The 12,336-nt window shown below is 42.6% G+C and overlaps 1 protein-coding gene across 2 annotated transcripts; it reads left to right on the top strand.

The window, feature by feature from the left end:
- Positions 1 to 1,588: 1,588 nt before the first annotated feature.
- Positions 1,589 to 10,236, top strand: LOC122840662 (kidney mitochondrial carrier protein 1). Of its 2 annotated transcripts, none has more exons than XM_044133217.1 (9): positions 1,589 to 2,119; positions 2,265 to 2,412; positions 2,650 to 2,744; positions 2,965 to 3,050; positions 5,261 to 5,356; positions 5,459 to 5,583; positions 6,367 to 6,490; positions 8,547 to 8,627; positions 9,106 to 10,236. In XM_044133217.1, the coding sequence occupies exons 1-9, from the start codon at positions 2,056 to 2,058 to the stop codon at positions 9,145 to 9,147; spliced, it is 861 nt and encodes a 286-aa protein (XP_043989152.1). In that variant the 5' UTR covers positions 1,589 to 2,055; the 3' UTR covers positions 9,148 to 10,236. The 2 variants fall into 2 exon arrangements, with proteins under 2 accessions (XP_043989152.1, XP_043989153.1); XM_044133218.1 differs by lacking the exon at positions 9,106 to 10,236 and adding an exon at positions 8,858 to 9,041 and having other exon boundaries at positions 1,876 to 2,119.
- Positions 10,237 to 12,336: the final 2,100 nt, after the last annotated feature.

Here is a 12,336-nt window from a genome sequence, read left to right on the forward strand (position 1 = left end):
AATTGAATGACTATAGAAATCTACCTCACCTTGCTCAGGGAGATTTTATATAACTTTATAGAAATTGTATCAAAACTTTTCCAGCTCATCAGTGGCTTTTTGTTTCTAAACTTACTCAGCTCCCGCCGAGCATTTGGACTTGACGCATAGCTTCCTTTATTCGCTACACAACCATATTCCACCTCCTTACGGCACAGACCACCAAACACAGATATATCTCCCCTTCTTGTGTCTCTTCTCAGGCTCGCCTTTGACAAATCACCACATTAAATGTGGCCATTTTTAAACGCACCGCGCTTCCACCCCCCGACTATTGGTTTCAGATAAAACCGCAATATTTCCATTCATTTATTTCCGTTCATCGATGTTGTGCCCGGCGCTCGACCTTGCACGCACCGCACACACGGGCGTGTGTGCACAAGAGTGCACACGGTGATGCGCACGGCCAGTTGGTCCCTCCCGGTCGTTAATAATGTGTGGATGGGAATTCCGAGGTTATTGACCCATACAGGCCATTAATCAAGCAACACAACTAGCATATGATCATAATAATGCATTTCTTCCGGTAGGAAGGATGGACTCTAGTAGAAATATTAATGCACACAAATAAAATGGAACAAACAATTTGTATATAGTTTTAGTAGAGCTCTTTGTTTCGAGAAAGCAGAACTCAATGAGGTTTATTCTGGCCATCCATGCAAATTTAAATCCCTCAATCAGGCCTTTCCATGGTGTGATTAATAATTAGCTTCATGTTTGTTCCCTTTTCCTGCTGTCTTTGTTTCCCCCATGAAGCAGCGACTGGCTCATTGGCTCATCTGTAATACAGCCATATCGTCACATTAGGTTCAGCCACGCAGTGCCGGAGTGGCGTTGATCGAGTATAATAGTAGTGTTGTTGGGACCTCTAGTGGCAGCGGAATGAAATTACAGATTTTAACACGGATAGCTCTAGTTCAGTTTTAGTTACCAAATGATTCCCATACTTTTTCCAGGTGAAATTGATTCTATTTGTTTTATTTTTTTGCTAGTAGCAGCTCTGATTGAAACGACACAGACTGTCTTGTGGAAATGATATTTACATTTCATGATGCTCAACATTCCAGGCCAGTTTTTCCTCCATTTCTTGATTTTATTTTGTGCTACTTTTTTATTTTGCACTTTTTCTGTTCCTTTGTGTCTTAACCATCATTTTACCTTAAGGCTTAAATGAGCAACCTCATAGCTCTTTTCTCTCCTTTTTTAGTTCTGTGATCTGATGGAATCGCGGACAAACACGTCTCTGATAGACATACTGTCACACTGATTAAAAACTGGTGCTGCTGAACAAACCGAACGTCAGGTGAAGTAATGCCACTATCAACCAAAAGGTGGCAGTGAAGGCCAGAATTGCTTACAGATTTACAAAATCATTAATAGACAAATGAAAGATGCAACCTGCCTGGGAAAATCTTAACCAAATGGAACCAAAGTGAAATAAAAACAACTTAATAATAACGAAAGACTACAAATATGGATTATTTTAACATTAAATGAAATTAACAAAACATACAACAAAAACACCAAACTCCTCTTAAGGCTCCATACAAGCTTGGGTTAGGCCTGCTTAGAAGAATCGATACAACCTAGAAATAACCTACCAAACACAAATTTCTCTGCTTTTTTTTGGTTCGGTGCATTTTCTCATGTTTTGACAACACAAATAAAAAAAGAGAACCGTTAAGCTCTTATATGTAAAATTTTAATTATGTGTTTATGCATCATTTTGTTTGAAAAAGAAACGGAAGCAAAGATCTGATATCTAAAGTCACGAGACGTTCTGGTGTGGTTGCCAGGCAGCGAGCAGTAGGCGGAGCCTGAGAATACAGACGCCGGTGAAGGAGCGACGGGAAGGCGGAGCTCAGCGCCTTTCAAGTCTGCCAGTCTGAAGAGGCGACGTGGGGCTGAACTTCTCTGGCGACGACCGGACCTGAGATCCTCTCATAAGAAACATTGGCTGTGTAATACTGAGAAGCGGCTAACTGCGTCTTAATACTCGGTCCGGGGAAGAAAAAAATGTCCACCGTGAACTGGAAGCCTTTCGTTTTCGGCGGGCTTGCTTCCATAACGGCAGAATGCGGTGAGTGGGTGAGGGATGTGCGGGGAGGAGGCCGTGCAGCGTGTATGATGTGTTTTGTTTTTCTTTGTCTTTTCTTCCTGCTTTGAGTTGCTCGAACGTGGGTTTGAAAACAAGATAATGAGTCCCTAATGCTGTGGGTCTACAGGCACTTTCCCTATCGACCTGGCCAAGACGCGCCTCCAGGTGCAGGGCCAAGTCGGGGACAGCAAGTACAGTGAGATCCGCTACAGAGGCATGCTCCATGCTATCATGAGGATAGGACGAGAGGAGGGGCTCCGGGCGCTTTACTCAGGGTGAGTGGGTTCACTTATGTCGCTGAATGTGTTTTATTTTGCGCAAAATGAAAGTGTAACCCTACTGCATGTACACAATGTACTTCCTGTTCCCGTTTCTTGTCGACCAATGTTTCTGCATCCTTGTTTAACCAAGAGAGATAACGAGAGAGCACGATTTCTTGATTATTTAATCAAGGATTTTCTGTAAGTGCTACATTTAAAAAAAATTAAAAATAAGCATTTTTGTTTTTGTAGCATCTCCCCCGCCATGCTACGTCAGGCCTCCTACGGGACCATCAAAATTGGGACATATCAGAGTTTTAAGCGGCTGCTGGTGGACAGACCAGAAGGTGAGCGTTCAGTTTCTGTTGCACTTCTCAAACACAAAGCCACAAACTTTGCTGCAAGGCAAACACGTAGCACGCATGGATACTTCCTGCTGAAGGTCACAGGTGTTGGTGTGACATTGCGTGACCTCTTAAAGCATAGCGCCTGGCCGGGTGCTACGAGTTGTAAAACAGGTACTGCACGCTTTGAGTGGATCAAGTTAATGTCTTGATTTTCTTCCAGATGAGACCTTGCTGACCAATGTGCTGTGCGGCGTTCTTTCTGGAGTCATCTCTTCTTCCATTGCCAACCCCACTGATGTGCTGAAGGTATGTAATTTAGCATAAGTAAAGATGGTGAGGGGTATTGTTTATTGTTATTAAAGCGGTAGAGCAGGTTTGACGGGTCTTTGGGCCCCCAAAGCCAAAGAGTGCGGAAATATTTCAGTGAAAAACGCAGCCGTCTGTCTGGAAACCGGAGGAAGGTATGGAGTTTTACTCTATTAGTAGCACTTAAACCTTTTCATGTTTGAACCGGTTGAGGTCAGAAGTTGTTTAATTGCGCCACTTATGTGCAATAAAATTTCAGTTTTAATCCAGCTGTTCTGTGTCAGGGAACATCGGTGAACAAAAAACATCACGAAGATCAAGACACACTTCAGATAAGGTGGGGGAGAAAATGTTGGAGACGTTTAAAGCAGGAATAGATGATAAAATAATATCCCAAGCACAGTAGGAATTATGAAACGGTGTTCGGTCCATCTGAAAATCTAAGCGGAGTGCTTCATTTTCACACTTCATTGTGTCAAACACACCAACCAAACTCTTTGAAAAACCTGTTTGCCTCCTCACCTGTGGTGGCGCTGCACCACAACCCACTAAAAGAAACTACATGAGAACCTCAGAAGAAGACACTGAACACAAATTCCTCCTTCACAAAGGCTATACAAAACTGGAGTAGCGTCAGATTTTAGCGGTTGTAGGATTTCTCTTTTGTTGTTGATTTAAAAGAAACAACAAAAAAATTATAATTACAAGCTAATCTCCTTCTAGTCTTAGACTCTTGTGTTTTGTTTAGGCTGTATTTACCCAGAATGCCCTGTGCCATCGTCCACTTCCTATGTTTGGAGCGGTCTCCGGTACGCATTTGAAACGCATCAGTGTTCACTTCAACCGAACCAGGACCCAGGTTTTCAGGAAGGCCAGAGTTCGTTTTAAAAGTTTTATTGCTCATTCTCTCCTTCCCAAACCAACCGGACTTTCTAGTCAAACGAACTACAGCTTGACTCGGTCGTTTGAATGCAGCCCGAGTTAGAAAAAAAACACCCTAGAGGGCCACGATAATTGCAGAGATCCACACAGCTGTTGACAAGAACAATTATTAGTTGTGTGCTGACACAACAAACATGGGGGAAGGTGCTCAGGTCTGGAGATCTGAGCTGATTTCTTTACAGAGTCTGGGTGGGGACGGAGCTGAATCCTTAACGATGATCCTTGCAGCAGACTCCAGAACCGGGAATTGGGTGTTTAACTTCCAGCGGGACGAAAAATCCTTGACATTCAACTAAAGCTGCCGTGGAATAGTTCAGGTCACCGATGTCGAATTGAGACCCTTAATGTGTTATTTTACAACCTTTTGGTCAATCCTTGGCTTACTACACCTAAATGAAACGACTGACTTGCCTCCTCAGCTTGCATGTAGTGCTATAACAGCCTAGATATTTGGTGTGTAGAAGCATAGATGCATCTAAAATTTGCAGCACTGCAACTTGACACCCTTGGATTATAAGAGAGAATATTGGTGTGCCAGAATGGCCCAGTTAAAGGCCAGTGATTGGACCCGGAAGTCTTTTAACATCAGTTGAATGTTGTTCAATCTAATCTGACAGAACTTGAGATATTTAAAAAAGTTCTCATGGAAAAATGCATAGGATGCTTTCTAGATTTCTTTGTTTGTGAAAAGAAATGTGAAAGCCACTTGTTTTTTTTTTTATGCACCGCAATTTTGCACTAGTTTTCCATTTTGCCGGTTGCACAAAAAAAGAAAAAAAAAAATCCCAACCTTGGCCGTCAGTTGCTGAAATGTGAAAAAGTTCAAGAGATATTAATACTTGGTGAAGGCAGCGTAGTGGAGCGAAAGTCAAGCCGGGGCTATCACGACCTTGCTGGTGCTTTATTTATAGACTGACCCCTGAAAGGCCTAACATAGTGTTCTGTAAATGATAGCGGTTGGTGAATGCCAACGCTCTTATCTCGCTTTTTCTTTCTCTGTCTGCGCTCCATTTGGCACGTTTAGTGTTTATAAGATTAACACCTCGAAACATGCTTCTGCAGGTTTGGAACATTGTGTTTCATAGGGGTGTGTGCTGCGTGAGCCGTCTTGTGTGAAATCATCACAGAACCCAGCAATGAACACAGTGGCGGTTTCTTTTTTCTTTTTTGTTTGTTTGTTTTAAGTGTGTGTTTGCAGGTTTAAACGCAGGTTAAAAACAATGCACCCGTCATCACATCGAATGCCCTTTCTTTGTGTCTTCTCCCAGATCCGGATGCAGGCTCAGGGAAATGTGATCCAAGGCAGCATGATGGGCAACTTCATCAATATCTACCAGGAGGAGGGGACACGAGGACTGTGGAAGGTAGGGGAAATTGGCAAAGAATCAAAAATAAAACAAAAAACCCCGGTGAGTTTCATATTTCACAGTTTCACCCTGTAAGCATTCCTTTTGTCTTCGTATCAGGGTGTTTCTCTAACGGCGCAGAGAGCGGCCATCGTGGTCGGCGTCGAACTCCCGGTCTACGACATCACCAAGAAGAACCTGATCCTGTCGGGTTACATGGGGGACACCGTGTACACACACTTCCTGTGAGTTTTGGTTACTGAAGAGACTCCTTCGTATCCATTCAGTGGCTGTAAATTAGAGCCGTCGAAAATGAAAAGCATCAGTTAAAATGTGTTGTAGTGACGTGCATCTGTCAGGATTTAGAGTTTTCGGTTTTTGGATGCATTTAAAATTTTCACACAGTAACTTTAGAGCCAAAGACATGGCTGTCCGCTTAGTGGCTGGTCAGTTAAGGAGTGTGATAATCGAAGACCCACAGGTCCTGCATTAGTGGTTTTTAGGATTCAGAGGTCTTGGTTGAATTGGTGGCAAGGAATCACTGACTAGCGCCATGATATAATGCTGGTTGTCCATGCATCCTTAAAAAGTCTTAAATGTATTTATCTAAAGTTAAGGACTTAAAATATCTTAAATTCATTTTTAAAAATGTGAGTCGGTCATAAATGCGCCAATACCAGGGAATAAATGGTAACTTTAGCCGGACTTTTCTGTCTGGCTAAAGTTTGAGTTCCACGCAGACGTCCTCGTTGCGTTCTGGGACTTGAGGCGTTCGGTAACTAGCTGCTAATATCACCTAGTTGGCTATCGTGGGTAAATGCAAATGTATCACCTGCTGGCTAGACGACGTTCATTTTCACTAATGGCTTACTTCTGTTTCCAGCCCATACGAGTCCCTTAACTGTCCCCTTTATTGACAGGGTTTTTTTTTCTGTCTAAGTTTTATTCAAGGTCTTAAATGTAACTTGCTGAAACCTGCAGATACCCTGTAATGTCCCTAACGCTGGCCGCTCTTTGTTGCCCATCAGGTCCAGCTTTGCGTGTGGCCTTGCTGGGGCTCTGGCCTCAAATCCAGTAGATGTGGTCCGGACACGCATGATGAACCAGAGGGGAGGGGCTCTGTACCAGGGAACGCTCGACTGTCTCCTGCAGGTGAGTCACAGACTAACACCTGGATCACACTAAACACATCTGTCGTTCAACGGGAAAACGAGCACTGTCTGAGGTCTTCCTGGATAGATTCTTCTTCGACTGTTGAATATAGACAGATTTCATCTTTTGCTTTACATATCAACTGCAATAAATGCACGATCAGGTAAATACTTTGAGGAAATCTGGTACTAGTGCTTGCTGAGTCCTAGTTTTTTGTGTGGTTTCACTTTGGTAAAGGCTGAAAAAAGTGATCAAGTTACACAAAACATGAATAGTAATAAAAATCTTAAGTAACTTTGGAATGGAGTCAGCTTTCTCTCTCGTCTGTAGGTCTTTAAGTAGGTCAGTGCTCTTCATAGAGCATTAAGTGCTGCATTAATAAACCACAGCCTCAATGCTTTATTTAGAATCAAATATTTACCAGACGTACCTAAAATTATCTTTGGAAAGGAACACTGACTCTTTTTTAGAGCAAATCAAGAACTTTTTTTCTTGTTTAGGACTGGAACTGTTTCTAGTGAGGGGGGATAAAAAACACCCAATCTGTAACCTGGAAGTGTCGGTGGTTTATGTTTAACAGCCTGATCAGTCAGTGAGAAAGATTAGATTTTTTTAGTCTCCAGTGCGGCCGTGTGCAGCTCGGCTTTAAGTGTCGTTCGTTTTAATGGCCGTAATGTTTTATATGGAGGTTCTAAGAACTGAAGGCCCTGCAGTTCATATCTGTCTGCTAGACACCTGGTGGGTCTCTTTGGTATCTGGTCTGAACATGGTGCTGCATCAGCTCAGTGATCTCCAAAATCTATTAATGCAAGAATTTGTGTTGCACTTGTTGTAGCCCTCAGTGAATTACTGATAGACATGTTGCTACTGGCAACGGGGAACTCTCTTAACTGCTTCGTTTAGGTGGGTTTACTCATGCCTGCAAAAACCCACACGTGAATGCTAATTCAGATTGAAACAGAACGTTTTGCTTCAAATAGGAAACGCAGCCTAGTTTTGTTTTGGTTTTTTGTGAGAAACAAAAAACAATGCAGTCCGCTGCACTTTATGGGAAAACGTGATGATAATAGAGCAGCTGCTTTTATAATGGTGATGCAGAGGAAATTTGAAGCGTGAGAAACAAAAATGCTACCCTCAGAAGTCTGAGAAGACGCAACTTCAACATAAAATATGGTGGAAATTGATGAGTTCTAGTCATGACATCTAAAATAAAACATTCGGGGATATTCAAATGAGCCATTAATTTTAATCCAATTCATTAAACGTATGCAAATGTCCTGCAATGTACACACACAGCGGGGCCTGTTCATGCATGTTTAGTCAATAGGAAGGTTTATGAGGTTGACAAGCCTGAGGTTATGTCTGTGGTGAGAGACAGATGTGTTTAGACTGATACTTTATAACAAAGAAAAGCCATTAGGAAATTTGCATGTAATGCAGCTTGGACTAATGTGTCTGCAGACTATACGTCTTCCTTACAGAATTAGATTGATTAAAAATATTCAACATGTCCAAATCCACTCTACTACTCAGAAACTTCCCGGAAGTCTTGCTTTCCACCAGGTGACCCACCAGAGACCAGAGACCCACCAGGTGTCTAGCAGACAGATATGAACTGCAGGGCCTTCAGTTGCTTTCTCTCGCTGCCTTGCAGCCTGTTTGAACCACAGACTTTTTTTTTCTTTTTTGAAAATACAATTTCCCCCTTAAATTGCTTCATTCACCTCTGTACCTAATCTTATTTAATTTTAAGAACATTGTAGTGATACAAAATATGTCAGAATCACTTGTGCGTCCACACTGAAGAGTGTTGAATTATGCATTCATTGTTGGCTTTTTACATTTTCTCACCTTCTGATCATTAGCCAGGATTGATGAGTTGGAAATTTTGTTTCGTCATGGTGACAAAATTATTTGCCCTCTCAATTCATTGGTTTAATTTTGTCAAGTTTAAAGGTTTTTTTTTCTTCATTCGAATCAGTATCATCACTAGCAGATTCCATCAGAGGATAATGAAGTGACATTCGACTGAACTTGTTGTGTTTTCCTCCTGCAGACGTGGCGCTCAGAGGGCTTCATGGCGCTCTACAAGGGTTTCTTCCCCAACTGGCTCCGCCTGGGACCCTGGAACATCATTGTATCCTTTCAACCCTCTGAGTCGACGACTTCTCTGGTTAAAATTGAAATGTATTCCAGGATGTAGTAATAATTGAGGCAGGTTATAAAAGGCTGTTATGCTTTCAGTAAAGCATGGGATTCGGACACTTTCTTTCTTTCTAGTGGGGGAGATTAGCTTAATTCTGGCTAACACTTTTATGTAATCTCCTGGAACTACTGCCTCATTACCCAAATACCCTCCATCTTCAGTTCTTCCTCACTTACGGGCAGCTGAAGAAGATCGACGTGTGACTGAACAAAGGTCAGATAGAGAGCGAGTGGGAGAATGAACACTGGGTTTCATTTTTGATGTTAAGAGGGAAATCACTCTTTGTTCAGGGCTAAAAACGAACTTATTTACTTTGGGCGGCAAAGTTCAAGGATTCCCTCTGCTTTCACTTTTGTCTACCCAAAAGGTAGCTCCCCTTCCCTCACATTTTCCTTCACTCCATCTTCAGTTCTTCCTCACTTATGAGCAGCTGAAGAAGATCGACGTGTGACTGAACGAACGTCGGATAGAGAGCGAGCCGAGCTGTCGCCCAGAGACGAGCCGAGGGGGCCAAAATCAGGAACGTCTGGAACGGTGGAGGCTCCTCAGCCGAGCCGGCGAGGGGAAAAGCCAGGGAAGCGCGCAAATGGAATCCGATTCCAGAGCGACTCCCGGCTCCACGTCTGTTTTTAAAAAAGCCTTGCGGCAAATGGGAAAAGGACTTTGACAGGAATACTCGCACGGCTTCTTCTGCTCATCTGCCACTTCAAGGCGCTACAGTACCATGGTTCCGCTCGGACCCAAGCCAACTGTGAAATTCTCCAGCTCTAGAAAGATTCAACATTTACATTTCAGTCGAAGGCTGCTGCGCTTCCAAACCGTCTTTGTTATGGTGATGAAAATGCGTCCAGCCTGTGTTATTTAAATGTTTTTTTGACATAAAGTGCTCTATAAACTGTGTGCCTTAACCCAATTTGTGGTTCAGGATGTAAAATGCTTGAGCTGCACGTGGACTCCCGACTGTTGGACAGCCGCTGTGACAATCGGCGCGATCATTCCCCTTTGAAAAACTGACACGTTGTGGGTTTTACATCTATATTTAAATGTTTGAAGTTATTTATTTCTTGTGGACTCCCTTGCGTATTTGCAGAGTAAAGGGCCAAGAACAGAGCGCGGTATACTGCGAGCTTTATATTTACGTGCGTATGTGGCTCAAATGCCAGAGTTGTTACATAGACGGGACATTCATCACATGTGCATGACTGGTAAGTAAATATATCCTCTAGCAGCTCGGTGACGTTCAAGCTCCTGTTACATCCGTCACTTAAAAAAAAAAAAAAGTCATCACATATGCAGACGATATGTAAACTTGCATATACATTTCACTGGGTCAGATCAGGTGATTCCCGTCACTGCTTCAACAGACCGATTGTTCACTCCATGCTATTCCTTCGTACTGTATTTAAACGCTTTAAGCTTTCGTCGGAAAGGAATGTGTATGCTGCTTCTGCCAAAGCGTAAGCCAGTGTCATTTTTGTAATGAGTTTATTTAGATGCAGCGGTGGACTTGTATCTTGAAAATAAAAAGCGTGAATTGTTACCACATTGGCTTGGTGTGTGATTGGATGTGATTGTTGGTTATTAGGACAGAATTATGGACAGCCACTTAAAAAAAAAAAAGTCACAACACATGTAGATATGTAAACCTACAAGATACGTGATCTATTCCCTTATTCTCCATGGGTTAAACTTCCTGTTTAGAATAACAAATTATTTTCCAAAAGCCCAAGTAGTGGTCAAGACTACTGGCCATTATATTTTTGGAGTTTACACAGATTTTCTTCACTTTTGATATGGTATTGTCCTATAAACTTACTCTCTTTTTGCAACCTTCTCGCAATAGTTTGCTGGACTCTTGGAACGTTCTTGTTGACAACTAATATAACGGAGTCTGGTTTGCTGACTGCCTTTTAAAACTATCCAAAAGTTTCCTATACAGTACAATTGACTCAAAGTAATTCTTTTGTCCTTTATTTATTTAGTAACACTCCTCTAAAAGTTTATTTACATGCAGCTTTATTGAAATCCAGCCTCGGGCGTTCAGTGTAAATACGGGGGGGAAAGTGCTGTCTGTTTGACTTTTACAGCCACCACAGTGTGGCGCTGTGGGCCCACACTCTCAGCCGCTGCTACTCGACCCAGATGTTAACACCAAGTTCTGTTTGAAGCTTTCCAAATTCCCAGCGCTCAACTTTGAGGCCACAAAACTAGCACAATTGTGTTTCAGAGGGACTACTTTTTTTTTTTTTTTTTTTTTTGTCTCTTCTCTTCAAGCACGCTCATGTTTCATGCATCATAGCGCAAACATGAAATTTTCAGGGGGAATTTAAGATGTAATTGTTTTATTTCTGTGGTTTAAATTCCCAGTTTTCCTTCGTGTGAGCTGTTTGAGGAGACGACGGGAAGCTCCAGGGAGCCGAGCGGGAAGCGTCGCGTGGATCCGTGGCTCGCTGTTTTATTTAGGGTTAGGGGACGATGTGGGTTGGAGGGGGTGTCAGCTTGGGACTTATTACTTGTGTGCGAGCTGTTACTGTCATCTTCCTCATCTGAGCCCCCATGGGTTACACTACTGCTGCTGCTGCTGGGAGGGAGAGACTCTCAAACTGCTGCTTCGACGCCAAAACTTACTATTCACGGCACATTCCAACCTGTTTTCCAAACTCCACGTGTGAGCTGTGTCAAATGATGGCGGAAGAACATTTGGCGCTGCCAGTGAGGTGAGCTGCGGAGAAAAAAAAGAAAAGAGAAAGGAATTTAAATAAAATGCGTGTGCCCAGATTGGGGCGTCCATAAATAGGCAGCACAGCTTTCTGCCTGGCATCATGTCCCTCTCTGAGCTGGACCAGTGCGCCCACAGGGGATTCCTGCAGTCAGATATCCTCCATTATGAGTATTATTTGTTGCCTGGCCTAAAGGCACAAGGGAAACGGCCGTATTGTGTTGTAGGGATCAGAGTAAGCTTTTCTGTCTGAGGAATAAGGCTGTACTCTGGCCTTTTTATACACTTTTTTTAGGGGTTGTTTTGTCATTTGTAAAGTCTGGAGACAAAGCGGATGTGTGGATAAATGTGCAAACAAGGAGATACATTTATCACAGTCCAACCGAGGGAAGGACTGTGGCTTTTTGACTGTATAGTGCTGACAAAGACAAAAATCACTACTTAGCCTTTGCTTTTGCTCATCTTTTTAAAGTTTTTTTTTTCATCCTCATTATTCCATTTATTCACTGGCTAGTGCCCTATTTTTTTTACTTTTTATGAAAAATAATTTTGTATTTGCATATTTAAATAAAAGATAAGTAACCATTTTCAGCTGATGCTGAATCGTTGGCTGCTGGAGGAGAAAATGATGTTATCTTCCTGAAAAACGCGGCTGCTGGTGGGCCACAGACGATGGAGTTATAAAATAACACTGTGCCAAGGTCTGCTCTTCACAGTTTCTATGGTAAACATGTTGATGCCTTGCGTTGCTACCCAAGGCCCATGAGGACAAAGCTCAGCTGAAGTGAGGACTTCAGGAAAGAGGAGGGGATTTGGCAGGGATCAGAATTCATGCTGAAGCAGCTCTTCAACCTAGCTAAACATTCAGAAAAAAATTTGTCTCCGATCAGTGTTAAATATAGTTGATGTTGGCAGCTGGCT

Source organism: Gambusia affinis, linkage group LG12 (genome assembly GCF_019740435.1).
Source record: "Gambusia affinis linkage group LG12, SWU_Gaff_1.0, whole genome shotgun sequence".
Lineage (NCBI taxonomy): Eukaryota > Metazoa > Chordata > Actinopteri > Cyprinodontiformes > Poeciliidae > Gambusia > Gambusia affinis.